This window comes from Falco cherrug, chromosome 5 (genome assembly GCF_023634085.1).
Source record: "Falco cherrug isolate bFalChe1 chromosome 5, bFalChe1.pri, whole genome shotgun sequence".
In the NCBI taxonomy this organism is placed as follows: domain Eukaryota; kingdom Metazoa; phylum Chordata; class Aves; order Falconiformes; family Falconidae; genus Falco; species Falco cherrug.
In genome coordinates this window covers 80,431,986-80,454,911 of record NC_073701.1, presented here as the reverse complement: position 1 = coordinate 80,454,911, position 22,926 = coordinate 80,431,986, and the positions used below count along the sequence as shown (strand labels likewise).

General features: G+C 40.9%; 1 protein-coding gene across 8 annotated transcripts in view; it reads right to left on the bottom strand.

The window, feature by feature from the left end:
- ST7 (suppression of tumorigenicity 7) overlaps window positions 1-22,926 on the bottom strand; it is a 151,803-nt gene that overhangs the window by 65,729 nt on the left and 63,148 nt on the right. For 6 of the 8 annotated variants that reach the window (XM_055712096.1, XM_055712098.1, XM_055712094.1 and 3 more), the window contains exon 2: window positions 5,977-6,059. The exons of 1 other annotated variant lie outside the window; for it this stretch is intronic. In XM_055712096.1, the coding sequence (XP_055568071.1) occupies window positions 5,977-6,059 (83 nt within the window). Of the gene's footprint in view, window positions 1-5,976; window positions 6,060-22,926 lie in introns of those variants that run through there. One more of the 8 variants, XM_055712101.1, reaches the window with a different exon arrangement.

Here is a 22,926-nt window from a genome sequence, read left to right as displayed (position 1 = left end):
TTAAAACCCTGTTCTGAATGTTTCCAGCTTTGTGTATTTAGAAAGCCCAATCTAGAATTTTTACTTTTTAATCTGGTATAGATAATGCTTAACGTAAGAGTATTTGATTTTGGAAAATCCTTACTGATAATTTCATGGCTATAAAAAACCAACTTGTAGGTGACAAATATATTTGGGTTGAGAGCTGGTTAATCATGCATAAGTCTTCTTAATACATTTCAGATACTTGCTTTGGACTTTTTTTTTTTGCTTTTGCTTCTCTGTGCAGGTACTTCGCTGCCCCTGTGCAATGAAAACATTAGTCATTCCCTTTCTTATCTCTGCTCTTGCAGACAGACAATCCCAGATTTTATTTCTCTCTGTAGCAACAAATCTATTCTGCATCATTTTGATATCTGATCTTCCTGCCTGTTTTTTCAGAACAGATATTCCATCATAAATGCATCAATTCACAAGGGATGATTTTGATAGTAATTCTCACTAAACCAAGTAGTGATGTCTACCAGCGATCTGAATTATGCTTTTCTGTCTATCACATTTGAGACAGGCATCCTCTCTTACAGCGAACACCCTCTGTAGTCCTCTTCTAGTGTGAGTGCATTGAGCCTTCAACAGAAGCACTAAAGTTGCCAGCAACTTCCACAGCTCCAAGTTCTCATTCAGCTTTGTAATTAGGGTTCCACATCTCAGAGGAGTAAGATTTGGAGCGCTCTTCTAATATAAGGGGTGGTTAACAACCGATCTAATGGATATAAATAAAACTTACTCTCTTGAGGAACAGGATAACGATAGCACAACTTGATTCCATGGTTAAGCCTATTTGATACATAAAACAGGACCACAGCACAGGTTTGGCAGGCTCAGTCATTTGTGATGTTTTTTTGCTAGCACGCTGCCTGGCCTGTGCCAACTCTCCCAGGCAATGACTGGGCATGCTCTAGGGACAGCACAGCCCAGGGGCTGTCCCTAGGAGAAAGTATAGAAAAGATCATCCTGTTTCGGTAGGCAAGTGTTTATCCGTATGGGTGTGATTATACAATGCTACTTGCCTTCTGACAAAGCAAGCCCCTGGTCTGTTTTATTTTAGCTGTTAGGGGTAGCCAGTGACTCAAGCAGATCCTCCTGTCCTGCTCAGCTTAGTTCTAGGAAACAGTACACCTCTGACCACGCTCTCAGTGTTTTTACCAACAGTCTTGAAGGCTATGCAGCCCCCTTCCTTCTGGATGAAATGCACCCATTTAGCATCCTCTTAGACTGCTGCTGGTTACCGAACCCCCACTTGTCTTAACTCAAGGAGTCAGCATGAGAAGATACATGCAGTGCTAACAAGCAGCTTGTTAAAAATAAATAGCTATTTGCTTACACTTCATCTACCTCTGGAAATACAAAAATGGGAAAGAAAATAACATATTGCCTGGCCTAAGTATAGTACTTCTCTCAAATTAGAGCCCAGCTACTTATGATAACTCTTTCTTATCTGTGGACTGCCTTACAGCCTGCCTTCCTACAGACCCCTTCCTCTTTCATCTGCTCCTTGGCAAGTGTTTCCAGTTTCTTAGAACTTCCTATAAGGATTCTGCCCTCTCTGACCTGTCAGCCTCCACTGAGCAGAGCAGAAACTTTGAACAATTGCCACGTATCGCTTTTCAGCCACCAAAGATTGTGCCTGCACAATTGTCTTACCTTTCTGGAGCCTGTGGCAACACCCAGAACTCAGTCACCTTTCTGCCCCTCTGCAGCAGGCTACACAGAGGTATTGAAACAAGCAGAACAACTAATATCTACAGAGAATAAGACAGGTCCCTTCTGTGTTATTCAAGTCTCTCACAGACTTCCTGGACTGGTACCATTGGTTACCAAAGGCTGGGACTCTCGCATACTATACATTTACTTGAGTAGTAGCAGACAACCCAGCTGCTCAGTGCTAGCCAGTACGTAGACTCAGCACTCATGCTCCACCTCCATAGACTGGCTTTCTAATCCTTCTCTCAGAAAGACCTGGTATTTGTGCATTGCAGAATGTTTCTCATGGTGTAGCAGAAAACTCTTATTATTGTCCCAAGCTCTGCAGTAGAATCACGAGGCATTCCTGGTGGAGATTGAAGACTGGGGTTCACTTCTGCCTGTACTTTGTTAGAACGAAGACTCCATCAGTTTGTAGAGCAAATATCACGCACACTTGCTAACCAACTTTCACTCTGGTGATAACTGTATGTTAAATACATGGCCTTATTTGCAAATCTCAGTGGCATTTACACAGTTCCAGTTCACAGCATTTACTGGACATCAGTTGTGTTTCATGACAGTTTTATTACCCTACCTGTGGAAAACCTTAGCCTCTCAAACACCGAATACAATGCAGCTCATTGTGTTCTGTGAGACAGAACCCTGTTTTTTACTGGATTAAAAGTAATTGTGGTGGAACCAAGTTTGCAATACAATATTTCTAATGGAGCCTGGGATTTAATTTGGTTCCTGTTTTTGATTTTTGCCAAAAATAGTGCAGATAAATTGAACACATGCTAAATTGTTCATTTTAAACTATGTTAGTCAAGTAATTCTTGAGAATGCTTGAGACAGAAAAGTATTTCCTGTACTGTTCTAAGCTATCCCGAAAAGAAAAAAGGTCTGAAATCCTTGCTTCATTTAAGTCACATTGCCTACAGCAAGGCCAGAATTTTACCTAAAGAATGAAAACAAAGTAAGAGACAAAATAAGATGGGAGAGTAGTGTTTTGCAAAGGAGTCCCGTAGCATGCAATTGCCCAAAGCTGAACTCTGCAGTCATTGCTTCACAACCCAAACATGAAATAGGAAAAGCATTCACTTTCTCATTGGTTACCACACTTCTGAAATGATGGAATTTTCCATCATTTCATAACCTGCAGTTCTGTGATTTCTCCTTCTGATTAGGAATTGCAGCCAGCTGATAATGGAAAGAAATCTGCCAGACCATATGGTGGAAAATTCCAAGGAATATTAGTACATCTAGTCTGGAAAATACCCAAGCAATGTAGATATGACAATAGAATGTTTATTTTATGAGAGAGTTTCACTTAATACCATGTAACAGGTGAATGTGTAGTAATGCGGGCAATACAGCATGTTACCGGGCCATTGGTAAACAGCAAGATTAATAAGAATAATTAATCTGAAGCACAATTGGGCTAGTGACAGGCTAGCACTACCTCACTAGAACTTACTCAGCTGTCTTTCCTGATACATGGTCTGTTCAACTTGCAGGTTCTTCTCTCCTTGACTGTGTCTGCTGAGTTCCTTTTCCATCATCCAGTTGACAGACCACATGTTCCTCTCAGCACAGACACCAGTCCCTAAAATCTAGGGTTCCTGGCTGTTACCTTCCTGGCCTATGTATCCTTTGCACACTTAGGATGATGGCATAGGAACAGCAGGCAACAACTGATAGCAGTAGTGAAGGTCCACAAAAAAGTCTTTCAATCTTCTTTCAGTCTGTGTCTACACCTCCATCACCTCACTGTTCCTTCAGCTTGTTCATAATGGACTTTGTCATGCAGCATTTAGTGATTTTTTTTCCAGTTAAGTCTAATCTCTTCCTGGGAGGCTTCTAATGCTGCCCTTTTGCCCCTTCCTCGTATCACAGTCTTGAATACTCCTTGCCACTTCCTTCTTGTACTTTCCATCAAAGTACAGCACTCAGAAATGTCTTGCTCGCAAGTCTCCTGCTGAGCTTGCTCCTCAGAAATTACCTTCGTGACTACAGTATAAAATCTACCTACATTTGCAATCATGCACAGAATTAGTTACAGAATCTACAGAATCTACAGATTCTAATCTAACAGAATTGGACACAGAATTCAGTCACAGATAATTTAGTCTCTCTTCAGGGTACTTTGCTCCACTTTGATTCTGTAAGGTATTTCCATAGGGCACAAACTGTGTTTTTCTTGCAACCTCCTCCCACTGCCTTCACTCTAACAACAAATCTGGAATTGTGCTTGTGGGACCCATGTTATTTCTGTCATTCCTTCTCATCTTGATGGTGGGGTCCAGCCTTTCAAACATTTCTTCTTTCTGGCTGACAGTACTGAATGTAACATTCAGTATTTTCCTCCCATGCATTTGAGTAAGTTGTGCTGAACCGAATCCAAGTCTTACAGGTCTGGCTTCTGTTCATATTCTGAAAGATCTGCTGGTGTCTCTGAAGCTCCATCCTGTGCTTTGAGGATCAAACCATATGAGAATGAAGAATGCCCAAGGTGCAGACATTAAGTAATTGCCTTCTGCTAGCTACAAGGAAACCTCAGAACAAGGCACAGCAGCAGTGCACCTGATGCTTTATACCTGGCATCATCTAAGTGATGAGAGTCTCACAGGCATTCAGGAGTCAAGGACACCATTTCTTTGTCTACATCAACTACAGGCAATGTGTAAGTGAGAGGTGTGCGTTTCCCACACCAAACTGATAAAGTTTAATTAGGAACCTAGTTTCTTTCGAGTTTCTCTGAGGTCAGTAGATCCGAGGCGATGTGAACAAGCACCTAGCCATGTCTCTCTCTTTCCACTTACCGTTACTGTAACTACACTCCTACACAATTGGTCTCATTGGTCTCCCAATTACATGCCTAGTTTGGTATGGTGAGGAGGGTCTTCAGCTTGTATCCAGCATATTTTAAATGTGTACAACTTGTTTTTAGACAAGGACCTAAGACAGATTGAACAAACAAGACTAAAACAAAGAACTCCTCCCTCAGAAGGGGAAGTGCAGAGGGAGGTGCTGATGTCTTCTCCCTGATATCCAGTGATACGAAGCATGGGAATGGTTCAAAGCTGTACCAGGGGAGGTTTACAGTGGACATTAGGAAGCATTTAGTTACTAAAAGGGTGGTCATACACCGGAACAGACTTCCTAGAGAGGTGATCGGTGACCCAAGCCTAGCAGTGTTTAAGAGGCATTTGGACAATACCCTTGACAACATGCTCTAACTTGGTCAGCCCGGACTTGGTCAGGGAGTTGGATTAGATGATCATTCTCTTCTCTTCTCTTCTCTTTTCTTCTCTTCTCTCTTCTCTCATCTAATCCTATCCTATCCTATCCTATCCTATCCTATCCTATCCTATCCTATCCTATCCTATCCTATCCTATCCTATCCTATCCTATCCTATCCTATCCTATCCTATCCTATCCTATCCTATCCTATCCTATCCTACCCTATCCACGTAAGTAGAAAGCCAGCTGTCAGCAGTGAGGAGACAAAACAGCCCAGTATAACACCCTACATATACCATGCAGATTCTTAGATTTTTTTACCTCTGTTTGTTTTTATGAAGACTGAATAAAATCCAGAACAAATGCTCTGCTTTGGACTCCTGCATTGTGATGGTATTATGATTCATTCCACTGCATTGATTTGCACAATGAAGCCCTTGGGGATTACATATGGGAGGAGGGTTTTTTAAATGATTTAAAAATACTCTTCAGACCTTTAAGTAAATAGGCAGATATGTACCTGAAAGATTTTGAAAGTGAAGATCTGAAATAATTAGCTCTTGGAATCTTGGCACCAGAACTGGGTTCGTTGCTAACATTCTGCTCGCTGTTTCTCTGGTAAGTCCTGCTGTAACTTTCTAAAAGGACCATGCTAAGCTGAGATAGTTGGTACCTCTCTTCTTTTTACTGGCCTTTTTATTTCTGTAGTACTTGTCAATAGAAATACCAAACATGCAACCACTTGCTATGAATTACTATAGGGCTGTTAGTGGGGCACGCTGTCTTTCAAGACTTGTTTTATTCAGAGGCATAGCACTGGAACATTTTCTATCTTTTTTTTTGTTGTTCCCACGGAAAAAGTACAAATAAAGAAATACAAATTTTATACTGCAGAAAGGCAAGTTTAAGGAAAAAAAAAAAGACACCTATTAATCTGGATAAAGCCTGAAATGCCATTCTGGATAATGAAATCAATTTTTAAAGTGATATAATATATCTAGTACTTACCAAAATAAGTCCCGAGATTAGTGAGGAAGTGCCTGTCAGGGCAACATAGAACTTGGGGGTTAATGTGTTCAAAAACATACTCACTGAAAAAGAAAAGAGAGGAAACCATGAGTACAAGAGCAGGACATATTCTCCCAACTGCTTTTCAACTACAGGTAAGTTATTACCTGAATTTTGATATAAAAGACAGTTTAAAAAACATCCTGTCCCATCTGCCTAACCTCTGATAAAGCACAGCATTAGATTGCCACATGCAGAATTCTGTTTTCACAACCGAGTCAATCCCAAGGCATTGGAAAACAGTTGTACACACTTTTGGGTCTTCCCTATTCCAGTCAGCACTCCACTGACACCAAATTCAGGATTCCCCATGATATATGGAAGACATTTTATTATCTGCCTTTGCTAGTCTGTTGCAGTTAGAAATCTTAGGCGTTGATCACAATGTCCTGCATTCAACATTGTCTCAACATCCTGTATGACCTCAGTGAAACTATCTGGACAATTTTTTTAAAGCCTTTTACTTCTCATTACCTTGGTTCCTTACTGATAAAGTAGAAGATAACAGCATTTCCCTAACTCATTGCACTGCATCAAAGTTAGTGGACCACTCAGTATGCCCACAGTGAATAAATTCATAAAACAGATTAGGACCTAACTGGCTTTCTGATAATTAGGAGTGAAAATCATGGTAGCTGTCCAGCTTATCTGAAATCTAGGGCAGAAGCAAAGCCAGACAAACCGCAAGGAATGGCAATTCCATCTGTATGGGTTTCTGGAAATTAAAAGAGCTTTTCTAGTCATATACTGTTTTGGAAGCTGCTTAGAGAATCACCAGGTAATTGTGCTCAGCCTCCCACAGAAAATCCCTATGACTTTAAGAGAATAAAATAATGTTTTTAATAGGTTTTGGATCACTCTACAGAAGCTACTAGAGAGAATTGAAGCTCTTCCACTAAATTCTAGGTGTTTAAAGAAAACCCTCAACTTCCCGTCACCTCCATCTTCCACAAATTACAACATTCTGTGTTAAACTACATGGACAGTTAGAACATCTTCTGTAAAAAAATCTACTAGTCTCATCCTTAACCAGTGCCGAAGTATTACTCATACATATATACATATATGTATATACACACACATATATTTGTATATATACATGCATCCATGACTCAAGAGGGAGCTGACAACAGTTAGCAGGTAAATTTAAAAGTCTTGTAGCAGACTACCAGTCATTACAAAATGCTGATGAAAGACCTGGATATGTAGGTGGAAGGCCCTCAGTTCATTCTGTTCCCTTTAGAAATTACACTTACTGAAATTAAATAATATGGAGCCAAAGAATGAAGAGAAGACAACAGCAGCAGGATACAAATCATCAAACATATGATTAATTTTCCATGACCAGTAAAACAGAAAATTGTTTTCCAGAAATGCATCACTAAAAGAGATTGAAAGCCTTCAATTCAGCTGCTTTGTTTGGGTTTTGGCTGCATATTTTTGACATTTTTTTCTTGGAAAAGCCATAAACTGTTAAAATGGAAGTGTCATTTTCTGCTCCACTGGAGTGGCATCAAGCTTCAAGCTGATATAGTAAAGAAATGGTTTGGTAGGTTTTAATTCCATAGTACATTTTCTTTCACAAATGAGCTGGATGCTAGATTCTCAGCTAGTGTAAATCAGTACAATATTGCCAATTTTACTGATTTATGTCAGCTCCGGCTCAATAGTTGGGATTTTCCCACATCTTTTTTTTTCCTTCCTCCTTTCCTCCCTCCCTCCCTCCCTCTCTCTTTTTTGCTCTTTTCTTTCCTTCCTTCCTTCCTACCTTCCTTCCTCCCTCCCTTCCTTCCTTTCTTTCCTTTCTTCCCTGCTTTCTCCAGCCTCTATACTGGCTAGGAAGAAGAATGGAGAGACTGAAATAGCTTTGGCTTCTACCAGACACCATCAGTCCTTTACAAGAAACATTCCTCATTCTGGAATGCAAATGTAAGCCAAAGACACAGTCAAACTACGTCACTGGGGAAATTTCAGACCCTCAGTGAAATTACTTCATCTGCTTAGGTCAGGATATTCCTGAGAGAGAATATGGTATGATGGGACATAGATGTCCATGTCCCCCATGTAGCACAGTGCTGTTGCAGTGCCAACAATAAGATGAAAAGTGAAGCAGCTGGAGATGTTACAGAAGTGCTTTCTCCATGGAATGCTGGAATTTTTCCTATTAAACTGAAAAAAAATTTCCCATTACCCTGGAAGAAATTTGATTTCCAAAGCTGTGAAGCCACCTCAGTCTCCTGTGTTTCAGAAGATTCCACATGACAATATCCATTGAATAAGAATATAGTCTATTTGCTTTAAATCTCTAATGTCTGTTTCACTAAGAAATGCTGCAAAGAGAACAAAGTTTCTCAAGCAGTGATCAATCGTTATCATTACTTATCATTACTGACTGCCATCAATAAAATTGGCTTTGGGAAATACATCCCCATTTGGAAGAGCCCTCTCAACAAATTAGCTCCATGGACCTCATCAATGGAGTAGAATGACTGAGGCTCTTAAAGAATGCTGTCAGCTTTATCACCACTCCTCTACAAGCAATGTATACTGATTTTATAGACAAATTCTGGGATTTCAGCGGAGACAGGATTTTATTTATCTGTCATTTACACCACTGCTACTACTTTGTTTGCATGCATACTGGTGCTCCTTCATGCTCTTTACTACAGGCTGCTACAATTCTTCACTTTCACAGCTTAGTCATGGAACTGGCAAGGTAAACAGGTATGGTGCTGGATGCTTTTAGATTGTATGGGCTGGACTCCCAGCTGCGTGGAACAGCTCAGTACATTTGCTACAGCTGCACTCAACTACCAGAGCTGCTTACATGGACTGTATCTTCCTAATTCTTTTCCCATCTTTATCCCACTCATTAAATATAAGAATCTTGTGTCCCATTACGAAAATTATCAACTTCTGCCAATTATTAACTACTCTCCCAGTCCCTCTGTCTACGTAAATATTTTTAACAAAAGCAAACACTTTCTAATAGGAAACACATCCCCAAAACAGTAAAACTAAGCACTGGAGGATCTGTGGTCAGACTATTTTTATTCTGAAGTCAATGAGAATTCATTGTTTCAATGGAAACTACATTAAGGCCTAGTTCTCATAATACTAACCCAAAAGTAAAAATTAAACCACTTTTGGGTTATCTGATCTATGTCATTATCCAAAAGAGAACATTTCTTTACATTCAGCATTCTCACACTGGAGAAATCATTATTATATTCAGTATCTCTGTCCTGTAGTGGACTCAGGTTTCCTTCAGTGTGCTGCAGTAAACTAGAGCCATTAGATAACGCTAAATGCCCATCTGCCTCCATTTGGATAGCATTATGTTTCTCCTCTATTTCCATTTGATGAAGTAGCAGGACTGAGACGCAGAGTTTTCCGAGAAATGACAGCTGAAGATACTCAGAGAAGATGACTGCAGAACAAATAAGCCAAGCAGAATCACCACTGAAAGGTGGTACTGTATGTCCTTTTTCTGAATTCGTAACACGCCAGTGTATACCTAATTATTTCTGTCCACAAAGGGAAGATGATGCAGCTATTCAGCTTGGAGTGTCATCTCTTGTCTGTAACTTGGTAGGACTTAAACAGGGCAACTAATGAGTATCTAGAGAAAGAAACCTGCTTGATGTTCCTACAGTGCCAACTCTTCTAAAATTACTGTCAAATCCCAATTATTTCCACAGGCTTTTGACGACCAATGATTTATTTTAGGTGTGTTAGTAGAGATGATGGAAGACAGTACGGCCTGTTTTGTTTTGTTTTGGGTTTTTTTTAAGAAAACCAGCATGACCTATAAATGCTGTCTAAACAAGACAAGCATGTCTGCTTATGAGAGGCTCCTGGCCTTACAAATGTCTACCCCCTCTTTCTTCCCTTCTGTTTATTGCTTTCATTTTAATCATGCTTGAATCATCCACAGGAAGGCACAATTTACATTTCCAAAGGTGCCTAAGTTACATGGGCAAAGAATTCTATCCTATTGTATAGTATCTACGGACGGACTCTTACTTCATTGTTAACTGTGTATGCTCACAGAGATGAATTTACATCCTATTCAATTAATGCCAGACAAGGTAAAAAAGCACGTAAGTCATGTTTAATATTCCCTGTTGAGGCTAATCAAAAGAGGTGATTGAAATGTTCTTGAAAGCTGATCCCATTTCATTCCGTTATATATATTATTCACTGCCAATACTCGTGATTCATTCTGAAAACAGGAATAAACAAGAGAAGAAAATCCAGATATTTTTCAAGCAAGAAAACCCTCAGATAATGTAAAATCTGTCACTCAAGGTGACAAAACACTATGTCGCTTTACAAATTTCTTCAGGGAGTTGAGGCATTCAGATTTCAAGCATGTGAGGAACCACACTAGCAGGGAAATCCTGGGGTTAAACTGCTCAAAGTATCATTGTGCTGCTGTATCGGTTAATTACATTAGAGGAACATTAGGGGAGGGAGCACTGCAAACTACCTACTATTCCCACATGTGGATCTACTAAAATGAGAGCCCCGTTACCTACTTCTGAATGTGAGGCTATGTAGCTTGCACAGTACAGTGCAAATAGAAAAATTAATAGCAATGGTACATAAATCATATACACAAACAGATCAAGCAAAGACAGGACCACATCATTTATGGCACTTCTAAGAGGAAATATAATTCCCTGAACAGAACATTGTCTTAAAATAGAGATAAAATTACATATATCAACAACTTAGTGTAAATAAAAAGATGCACTGCACAGAATTTAAAAAATCAAACATAAACAATCCAAATATACTGAAATACACATAAAGACACAGGTCTTTTTGTGCCAGTATCTCTACGCTCCTAAGTGAGACAAGGTTTCTGGGTACAGCAGTAACTTTTATAGGAATGTATAGCCAGAAAACATAGAAAAGCTTTTAGTCACAGAGCAATTCTAGTGCATTACTGGTCCTTAAGTGCTAATGGCTACAATACCTGCGTCACTAAGAAGTTTTGCTGCACTTTCTGTCTCCACCCTCCACAATATTTGCTTGGTATGCAGATCAATGCAAATTCTTGTAACACCAGTGCCAAGAGCCCAAATCCTTTAGACAGGTGACAAGCTAAGAAACCTATCGCTGCAGACCTTTGACACAGCAATTCAGCATCTTCTCACTGCACCCATCCATTCAAGCTGGTGTTCAAGCATGGTACAGAGGATGCGGCAGTGACTGGCCTGTTTCACAGGGGGCTTCATCATGGATTAAAGCAGCTCCCTGATTCAAAGTTGCTGCAGCAGTGAAGAACTCTTCTGCCACAGTGTCAGCAAAGGCTGCAGATTAAAGTTTAATAAACTTATGTTAATAAATGTATAAACTTCCCCTGAGTACGAAGCGCTGCGTACTCTTGACTTTAATTGAACTATTTATACATAACCTTTTTGAACCCTCAACCCATTCTACATAAGAACGTTAACAATACACTTCAGGAAAAGCATGCTAGGGTCAGGCTGAATATGCATTATGTACTATGGTGTCCTCTAGCTCAATATAAATACAAACCCCATCAGATTTAAAGCTAGCACAGTGCATTATCTCAGGAAAAAAAACCCCAACTTTCACCATTTACCAGGGTTTTCCCTGGGAAGCTACCAAGATTTTTTTTAACTTCTTCAGAGTTCTTGAAGAAATTACCAAAGAAGAGATAAGCATTCAAAAGTTTAAGAATGCGGCGGAGCGAGTTTCATTTTTACTTGTCCCAAATGCTATGCAACTTCCTTCTGTAAGGCCTTTTGTCTAGGTCCATTTTCAAATCTTGAAAAAATTTGTCACTCCGAAATGAACACATGGCCATTCCAGGCAGGAACAGCTGGTGTCTCTGTGCTGCACACAAGGAAATCCAGATGCCCACTCACTTTGTTCAACCACCTACTCTTGTCCTAAGGCTGAATGAGAGTCACATTCCGATGTCTGGAGCCTAAGCTAATGGCCAGTGAAATTGTCTGTTGCTCTCTTCAAATGCTGGATCACAGCCCACGTGAGAGAAAATGGTGATGTGCCAAAAGCTACCTATTATTTCAGATAAATAATTAACTCAGATTAACTACATAGTTAAGCATAATCAATGTTCTGCCCTTACAGATATTTCTAGTTAGTGAAATAGAACTTTCTGGACTAAAGACCACTGCACTCTCTCTTCCATGTTTCCACATCTTAAATGTAGGTTTCCCCTTTCAACTGAGTATCTTTACCAAACCAAAAAGGAGAGCGAGTAGGAACGGTCTGCAGAGAAGTTGTGTATCATGGGAGAGGCTTTCAGCCACAAAGCACAGCCCAAAGAGAAGAAAGAGTGGAAAACAATACAGTGCCAGTTCCAGGTCAAAATAATTCAGATTCATTTACTCATAACTGAAAAATAATTTTGAACATTGCACATGATGGCAATAACATTCTCTCCACTTTGTGACCCAGTGGCCCACTAAGCAAATTATGTCCAGCACAGAAAACTGAAACAAATCTTAGCAAATTCAGTCCATCTTTTCCCAAACAACCCTGCCCGAGGATTGCTAGCAAATTCAATTTAAACATTCTCAACATTTTAATGCATTAAGTATCTGAAAGCCAAAGTAACACAATGACCAATGCTGGCCTCCTTTTCAACACCAGGTCTATATTCATGTTATAATGTCCAGAAGTTATCAGATCAGTAAAAATTCTGGCTCAGTCCTAGCAGGAATTAGTCTGTGCTGGTTCTGGAGCTTTTGGGACTTACATGAATACATTGTGTCCTTCAGAATGCATTAACTATTCAGCCTGTTAGACAATAAGATTGCTCATCCCTACTGAGAATAATATACAGGCAAACTTAACTGATAAGAGGCAAGAACCATCACAGAACTGAGGGCAGAAGTATGTACAGGTGAATCAAGGAAAACAGATTTGGAAGAACAAAACCCACTTAGACACTACTGTGACTTGGGAAACAGAAAAGAAAACCAGATTAGAGTTAAGCAAGCATTATACAGCGATGAGTTAAAAGAAAATTAAAAACCGGAATGGTGATAAAAATAACCCGTGCAGAAAGAAGATAGAGACAAGAACAGTAAAAGAAAAAAAAGACACGTAACATGAATGTAAATAAAGGCTATTTTTACTTTAGCAAAAAATGGTTTGTGATTCAGAATTACCTTTTCACTGGGAGAAATAAGACTGCCAACACCGACAACTTAGGTCATTTAGGAAGAGATACTGTCAACAAATTAGTCCCTGGTTCCAAATACAGCCTGAAGCATCGTCTCAAAAACTAAGGCACTCAACACAAGATGTTATTATAGAGTCTTACCCACCGCTATCTTTTCCCAGAATTTCCTGCTAAGGTCAGCTGCTACACCTTCCCCCAGGAACAGGCAGGCTGGATGTAAGGCACAGGAGGCACCATACCCACCCCGAGAAAAACATTCTCTTGTGAATTTAAATGCTAAAAGCAATTTAGGATGGCTCGACTCAAGCACAGTATTTTGCTATTCTGTTGGTCTGAGACCATGACCTTGTGGATTTGGGGAGAATAAAAGTATGGAGGAAAAAAAGATCAACTTTCCCGCATGAAAGCAGCTATTATAATGCAAATCTGCTGCCACACAGTTGCCTCCGCAAAGGGACAGGGACAATTCCTCTTGCTTTCACAATGCAGTGGTAAGATGAGTTAATTACACAGCTCCTGTTAATTGCAGAGCATACGGCATGAACACCACCACTTTCTAATATATTGGCAGCAAAAATCCTGTTTCAAAAAAAAACCCAAAACCCACACGTTTCCATTTAAAGAAAACAAGGGAGAAACCATTTCCATGGACCTTACAGCCCTTAGCTGCCAGGGACTGAACTACTCTGCATTTCTTTATGACCATCACAGTGTCCTAATGCTAAAGGCAGACTCCTGGTATCAATATATATAAATGGAAGGGAGGAACTGGGCCAAATAAGAACGAGGCACAAAGAAAAAGCAATGACATATTGAGTAGAGATACTAATATTTGGATTTTTAGAGATGTGGATGTTTAAAATCGGGATGTTGCCTGGTTCTTGGTTCTAGTCAAATTCTCTTGCAACACTTTCAAGCTCACTTCTTCTAAAACCAGGTTGCTTGCGAACTGATTTGAAGCGCTGTCATTATACATGTCTACCCTGAAGATTTTAAAGTTCAGGAAACATATGAGTCCTTGTCTTGATTTTTACTTGTGTTGCACCGCCTGAGTAAGTGCTCTCTCAGGTTTGTGATCGGGGATTTCCTTCGCCGTGCAATGCTACAAGGTGTCTTTATAGGCAGAACCAGCCCAGATACTGGAGAGGGCAACTTCATAGTTAGCTTGCGGTTTCCTATTCTAATAACACACATATCAGCATGAGTGTGCATCAGCAATTTCCCCAATGCAAAAGCAGGGGAAATCCTGATGTGATGCTACAGTCAAATGAGGATGTACGTCTCTCAAGTGACTGCAGAGTTATCACCGTGTATGGGCATGCTTTACCTTCTTTTGGATAAACACCTGTAAGAGAAAGCAGGAGTATACCGAGCTCTTCAGAGTACAGCTGTTGCAGTTTTATGAGGTAGATGATTTTAAATCTTCAAGACACACAGCAATTGGGCTCTACTGAAAATCAATAGTAACATATTTCATCACAAAAATGTACCTAAGCATTGAAACAAAATGACCTTATTTCGCACTCTGCACCTCAAAGTGTTCAAATAAATCCATATATAAAAATTATTAACATCAACTAATCACTCATGTAACTGAACTGATATGGCTTTATCCAGTCCGGACAGGCACTGTGAAGTCAAACTATCCCTTACCTTAACTGTTGCTTATTCCGAGGCATTACACAGATTGATGTGGTTTAGCCTTTCAAAGCTGTATTAAAACAAAAGCCAATTACTAAACCTCATTATCTGGAGTCATTTAAGACAATTAATGGCTTTTGTTCCAAGTGCCAGATCAGCATAGTTCTCTCAATGGAACAGCGTAAGTTTTGCTGCCTTCTTTCCTCCAGCATTCAGGGAGGTAACAGCTCCATTAAATCTTTTTGACTTTGGTTCATTAGCTGTCTAAAGAATACCCTAAACTAAAAGTTTGCCACAGTGATTAATTCCAATGCCACAGATAACAAAGGCTAACCCACTCTAGAGAGACAAATCATGCTAAGAGTTTTCACCACCAGCTACTGGCATTCCACAAAAGAGAAAATATCCCATGGGTTCCCATTATCCGGGAACCTCTCTCAGAGGAGCTATTCCCATGCTAAGACAAAAAGAGGCACATGAACAAAGCACTCCCTGCTGCCCTGCAGCTTTCTTTTGTGCCTCCTTTTGTTCCAGGCAGGATTTGATATGAACCCTAAACCTACAGATACCAGCAGTGCTACATCTTCCATCCTTGCTTGTGCATCGCATTCATAGGCATACAAAGATGAGGCCCATCATGCTTTGTGCATTCAAGAAAATCATCTCAGTAATGAAAAAAATTGAGAAAATATGGCTGAATTTTGCATCAACTAAAATTTTTACTATTTTTCAGATATGTATTTTTTTAAATTCTGCAGAAGCATTCTATTCCAAACATTTCTGTTCTAGCCTTGATAGCCTCCCTCTAAGTAGCACATCTATTTTGAGAGTCTCTAAGATGCTAATCTCTTTGCATACACGAAATTGCAAGGTGCTTCTTGGAATAGAGGTGACTGGAAAACATTTTCATAATTAGAGCCAGCAACCTCATGAAAACTCCATGGAGATCTACAATAGCCGATATCATTATCCTGTCATTGAAAAACTCATCTATGGTTCCTACTTAAAAAAACAATAGGGTGTTCATGCCATTTGTCTCCTAGGAGAAATTTCTACCTATGATAAATTTCTATATGAGGCAGGGATTTTTTTCCCCAGTAATTGATGGACTGGCTAATGTGGCACAAAAAGAAGAAGAAAAAAGAATTTTCCATCGAGTGTGATTCATTATTCTGATGTATCTAATAATCAGCTTTCCCCTTGAAAGCATTCTTAAAGCTGAGTGACTCACACAGTAATTGTACCAAATGGAAAAGAAGACAAGTTAAGTAGGTAACTTTTACCTCTCTGCCTCCATTTTGGGGTATTTCAAGGAAAGCACAGCAGCAGGTTTGACAAGTGCTGTATAGTTTCCATCGCCTACCAGTCTCTCGGGACACCCAAAACTTATTAAAATGGAAAAGGCTCTGCAGTAACTCTGTAGACAGAACTGCAATCTGCATTCAGGACCTTACTGATGAGGAGACAAACTCTGGGGGAGAATTTTGCATAATATTTTCAGTAGAGACAGCTCCAGAGAAAGAATTTCCAACCAAATGCATGGCAAATGGTGCAGCAGAGGCTGAAGGAGGAGCCCTCTCACACAACCTTACAGAAGTATAGCATGAAGTTAATATATATATACAGAATATACAGAAGTATAGCATGATCGTCTCGTGGCTCGGGTGGTCACCCTGTCCCTCTGAGCAGTGAGTCTCTCTCCGGTGTGATTTCCTCCAAAGGTCTCATGTGTCTGCTAGACAAAATTGGACTGTCTATAGTTTTAAAGCTTGTTTTGTTTTATGAGAAGACAAATAAAATGCCACTTAGACTACCTCATTAACATTAACAATGTTATTTGATTTAGCCTTTGATGAAAGCCCAGGATAAAAGGCAGCACAAGACACCCACTATTTTTCTTGCTGAATATTTGATGGTTTTAACTCCAAACATGAGCCATGGCTGACCTGGCTGAAAACAACTGTGAAATAGCATTCTGTCCAATAGTGTCTTCTTTAATTTTCCTCTCTTCTGTTAAAAATCTTTTCAGAGGTGGGTCCCCTCATGAAGGTAGGAGAGCCTGCAGCAGGAGCGGGGCAGGACTTGCAGGCAGAACTTGGCAGGGCTGCGTTAGCGTCATGGAGAATGGTCACGACCTATCGCAGCAGTCAGGTCGTTCAGAAACACGGCACAAATACGCTAACCCCAGCACTCTGTGTTACTCAATGGCTACTGTCAGATCTCTTTTCCTCTAAAGCCAAACAGCATGGAGAGAGGAGTGAAAAATGGAAGACTAAATTACCCAAATGTAACACACCCGATAGACAAGAAGCTTGTACTAGAAATAACACCTGTGCAGGGCTTAGTAAGTAACCTGTGTTCTCACCCCTGTGGTTGAACCAGTCAGAAACTGCATTGGCTCTAACTTCTAATTCAAAGCTGTGTTTGGAAGCTCTGGAAGCTCCCATATTTAGGTCCAGCCTGGAACCTGTGAAAGTAAATGCCCGTTTACCTGTCTGAATTCTCAAGGCGGACATCAAGGAGCTGAAGAGTGCACCCCCACATTTTAGTAAATAACTCCAGGAAAATATTCTGCATGTCACGTCACATCAAACTATAGCTGGATTCCAGATACCATGATGCAGAAAGCAGCTTGGAAAAAAAAGTAATTTTTTTCTCTTTGTGATTAACAGGCTATGTCTTAGGTTTTGCACTGAATTTTGTGCATTGCCCTGTGAGAAAGATACTAAGCTAAAGGGAGGGCATGCCAGAAGCATGGCCATTCAGCAACACTGCCCTTCCCTTCCATGCATCATGCAGACTGGGCGGCTCAAAACCGGCAAGTAACGGCAAGATCCTCTTTGCAAGTTTCCCCCTTTTGAGTTCCTCAAAAATCAGGCCAAGATAGCTCAAATAGAATGTCTGCAATTAGAAACTGGTTTTGAAAGTTTGGGCGGGCAGGCAGTGAATCACCAGGGTGAGACAAACCTCAAGAGCAAAACTTTCCATTCTCCAAGGGTTGGTAAGACCTGAGCACTGAGCAGACCTGGCGACCAGCACCTGCACTCATTTGTGAACATGACTGAACACTACTTCACTGCTGCACCTGATGTCCAAAGAAGGCCTTGCTGCAAAAATAGCCCATCAAAATGCTGTATTTTTCTTGCATCTGCTTGTTCCCCTTCCATTCACATTGTTAGTATATCTAGGACTTGTAACCATGGCTATGCTAATTCTCAGATACTGGTGGTTAATTATGATAAGCACTGCGTTGGGATTTTTTTCTGCTGGCCTTTAATTTGACTTGCTCAGATCACTCCGGAAAAATTGTCTTTGAACTTGCCATGTTTTCTGTTAATGCAGTATCAAAAGTTTCTGGGTTTGTTTTGTTTTGTTTTGTTTTTTTCCAGGGGGCAGGGAGGGACACCAACAAAAAGATTCAACAAGTGGGAGACCTCACGTCTACTCCCAGGTTTCCCTACACCTGTAGTGTACACCTAAAAAAAGGCCCTTGAGGAAGAGCAATAGCACTGTGATCTCCAAGTGAGCGGCACGTGGAGCCGATTTCCCTCTGAACACACACATCTGAATAAGCAACTGCTTCAACAGAAAAATCCAGAAGAAAACTTTGAGAATGGCAGAATACCAAAATCAATACAGTGATACATTCGAAGCATGCTCCGGTACAGAAAGCTCAAAGAGGGAACGCAAAATTATTGTGAGAGACTACTTAACTTAATGCTTTTCAAAATGCCACTTGGCTCAGAAACAGAGAGATTCAGAACCTGCTAAGTGTGTTTAAGTGCTTGGAACTGTGGTATTTAAATAACCAAAAAAACACTTACCGCTCATTATTCAAAGCACGCAATACCACTGAAAGAAGGGCAGCTAACTTTCTGGCTAGAAGTGCCCATTAGAAGATGCACTTAGGGATATAGAATACCAGAGCAACACGGAATTTGCAATAGAGTTTGGCTTCTGCTCCCAGTTTCATGGCTGGCTTGCCTGCAAGTCTTTCAACGTAAGGCCTGGGTTCCCTGCCAGTGCTTTGGGAAGAGACCAAGGTAACATTTTGTGTGCAGAAGAAGCAGAGATCTTTGCACTCAATTTATAGCTCCCGCTGCTGGTTTCTTCACTTAAATGTAGCACCTTCCTCAACACTGGCAAAATGAACTGTTCTGGCCTTCTCCAAGGACTGTTTCCTGTAGTGTCACCCTCCAATCCAAGAAGGCGTTACAGAAAATAGTTGATTATATCCAAAGGAAGCGCTTTCCAGTAGACCTGACCTCAAGTCCAGCCCGTCCCAGGACAGCATGGTGGTACACTATGGTGGTCTGTGAAGCAGACTTGCCTACCGTCATTACATAAAGGGGTTGGAATATGAACTAGAGCATGAGAGGGTACGTAAAAGTGATTATACAAAAAAACCCCAACACCCTTTGCAGCCTTAAAAACACCCTACAGCAGAAAAAGTGAAGACTATTATAACCTACTGTGTTGAATTTGGGTCTCCCTGTATTAGGCAACCATTTCTCTATTTTCTTTGTTACTTTTAAAAAAGAAAAATAGCTCCCCAAAGGAGGTTTCTCTGAGCTCTAGCAACATCAGCACTATTAACGAATGGGTCCCTTGAAGAGCTGTTTTTCATATTATACAATTAATATTTCATATGGTGAAGAGCTGCCACTGAGAGAAAGATCCCATATGTTGAAAATAGGAAGCATCATAAGGCAGGGGAATTAAGAAAAAACATCTGGGCTTGTTAAGGCATTGCTGCCTGAAGGACACAGTGTGATGCCCAAATACCTGTGACAGCTCACCAGCAAAGCCAAGCCCAGAGTTGATACTGGCAGCAGAAGCCAAAGGCAGGCGATGCCATTAGGTCTGCAAGCTTGAAATGGTATCAAGAAATGTTGAAATGTTACTATTTTGTAGCCATGTTACAAAAATTTATTTGGCTGACATGCAGTGGGGCAAGATTTCTGCATGAATGCATCAGTAAAGAAATATTAAATTACACTTTCCCAAAAACATTCACAAATTTCTCACTGAAGCATAACACTAAAAAATACATTTACCTGTTTTTCAGAACCCGTAATTTTTTTTTCCCTTTTACAAGTCCTTTCCCCCACAGACATCTAATTTTTAGATTAAATAAATAAATCCAGTCCTCTTTTACCTGGGAGTTATGAACATGGCTTTGTGGGAAAAATGCACCTCTTGAATTGGAAATGTTCTAATAGGTTTTTAGACTTCTCCGAAATGGTGGTTTCCTTCGGCTGAAAAGTGAGACTCCTGAGGAAACTACTCCGGGTTCATTGCTCATGAAGTACACTCCTAATTTGGATAATTAACTAAGTGCCACAGAGTCATTATGTTTTCCCTAAAGCCGAGGGTTTTTTTCTGTAAGAGTTTTCCCAAGTTAATTTAATATTGTCAGTTTTCCCAGCTTAATGTGGTACTGCCAAATAGGTAAATCCTTCAGAGATTAGTTAGTCTCAAACCAGAGCTAGGCAGACAACTTGCAGTGTTTTTTGCTGTGATTTTAAATATGTTGCTCTTACTGGTTTTCAAAAACATGGAAACATGTTTAATCCTAGGCGTGATTCCTGCTATGAGGTAAATCACAATAGGAAGGCAAGGGGACGTTGTTTAAAAAAACAAAGTGCTCTCTGCCCCATCTCCCAGTCCCACTGCTGCCAATGCCGTTCAGCTGCAAGAAGATGCTGACGGCATCGATGTATGTCAGGAGAACCAAAGTGCCACAAAATGCCGCTGACATTTTTCCGATACTGAAGTTTTGGGAAATGCAGGCGAATACTATAGAAGCAGCGATGCCAGATGAGCATCACTGACACAAAATTACAAGTAAACATGCATCACAGAAATTCAAATGAATAATTAAAGCAAGCCCTTCTGAGTTACAGCGTGCTGCCTGGGTGTTTGAAAACAAGCCTCCGAGGAGTGGTTAAGGAGAGGCCTCTTCACTGAAGTGGCCCAGGATGTTCTCAGGGGCTAGAGAACCTCCCTGGCATGCAGAGCAGCCATGCCAAGCAGCGCAGCTTGCCTTTAGCTGGGCTGCAAAGGGGAAACAGAATTTTTATCCTGCAGCTTCACACTTAGTTCATATGGAACCAAGTAATTTCTGCCAGATCCTTACTGAAAAGATCAAATAAGCAGAAAAAAGAAAGCAAAATCAAGAAATAAAATGAAACAAGCCTAGGATTCTCTAGTGACAGTCATTAACTGTACCATTTTCTTTCTGTGTAGACCACTGCTGCTCTCCCTGTTTCACTCTGAGCAGACAGATTTTTTTTCGCCATGGTTATACTCTCTTTCTTTGAAATGCTGATCACCAGGAACACTCCACAGAGCTGACGGGGAAAGCACAGCGGCTCTGCTAGCAGATGGGCTCATTAAGATTTGTTGCTCGAGGCCAGCATCCGTGGAAATGTTAAGTGCTCTCCATACATCAGATTAGCTGAGGTGGTTGCACGGGTCCAGAGGACTGAACTATTTGTTCCCCCACCTCTTCAGGGCACACCTACGGTTTCCAAGTTCATTTCCCTAGCACACCAACTTCCAGCTCATAAGGCCATTTTTACTTTCCTTCATGCTGCAGTAGTTTTAAAGCCTCTTCTTGCCTTAATTTTTGAGATGTGCATCCACTTGCTTGCCTCCATTGCAGCTCCTTCCTCTTCGAGTTGTAGATTCTGGCTGTCATCTAGCTTGATTTAGTTTCAATTTGCAATGTCATTTGAAAAAAGCAGAACAGATCCTCCTGTTCTGTCCTATCTGATCTGCATGCATTTGGGATGGGCTTTGAAAGAAGGAACCAGAGTGCAAAACTTCTGTTTCTGCCAGAAGTAGATAACAGCACCCATATCTGAAGAGTTCAGCAGAAGTGGCTACTTTTCCTTATACAATCTAATCGTAAGGTAAGTAATGATGGGTCAAACGAATAACAAATGCTGATAGGCAAAATCTCTAGTCAAAGTCCCCACTGACACAGAAAAATTTATTTTTCTTCTCCGAAAATACTTTTGCAAAGCTTTCCCTAAAATCAGATCTCCCTGTAGTTCAGCTGAAAAGGCAGGCAAGAAATTCCAGGAAAGTGGTTGATGAACAAACAGATTGGAAGGAGAAGGGGGAATGATCCGTAAATACAGCCACTTACTTTATTTAAAGGAAGAATATAAAGTTCCTTTGACCTTGAAAGAAAACAACCCTGTTAAAAGGAAACTGTGTCACTGCCAATGGCTCTATTACAAGAATAAAGTCTGTGATTGATCTCTGTACCGCCTGGTGCGACGAAGGCACCATCCATCAGAATACCCCAGGGAGGTGGCATTGGCTGCCCCTTTCACTTTGGGGCAGCACTGCCCCTGTACAACTCCATCCTGCTTTGAAAGGGAGCCCCAAGAAGCTGAAACCAGTAACTGAAAAAGTTGCCACATGCTATCTGCCAAGCCCAGGTGAGGGACAACGCAGGCCCTCCCTGGACAAGGTCCTTTCACGGGAGTGATGCCACCCAGGCAGCACAGCTGGCAGGAGGAGCAGTGCAGGGGGACCCTGCCTTGTAGCAATGGGTTACAGTGCCCTGCCCCCCAAACCCCATGGATGCAGAAATCGCAGATTACTTTTTGTTTACCTTCACTTCTCTCCATCTGTTTGAAAAGGCACGTGCCTGAAGTTTTGACTACTCTTCCTAGATTTTCCAAATGTGTGTTAAATTCCTATGAGTAGTGCCATTTCCCACGCCATCCTGAGAGACGTAGCTCCTCCGGTGCCCTACCAGGGAATCGGAGAGCCACGGTGCTCCTTCTTCATTAGGAAGAACTGAGAAAGAAGTTCAAACCAGTTCAGTGTCAAAGGGCTCAAGGTCTAACTCTGGTCCCTTATCATATGTGTGCGGTATCTTGCCCTGGGCACAGTGCCTTTTGTGCAGGCGAGCTGCCAAGGACGGAGCTGTAGCTGCAGGTTCAGCAGTCACTGCTTGGGGCAAACACAATGGCATGGGGAGTTCATCAATCACACACGCTACACCTTAGGTAGCTTCATTCCTGACTCACGATTCAAAG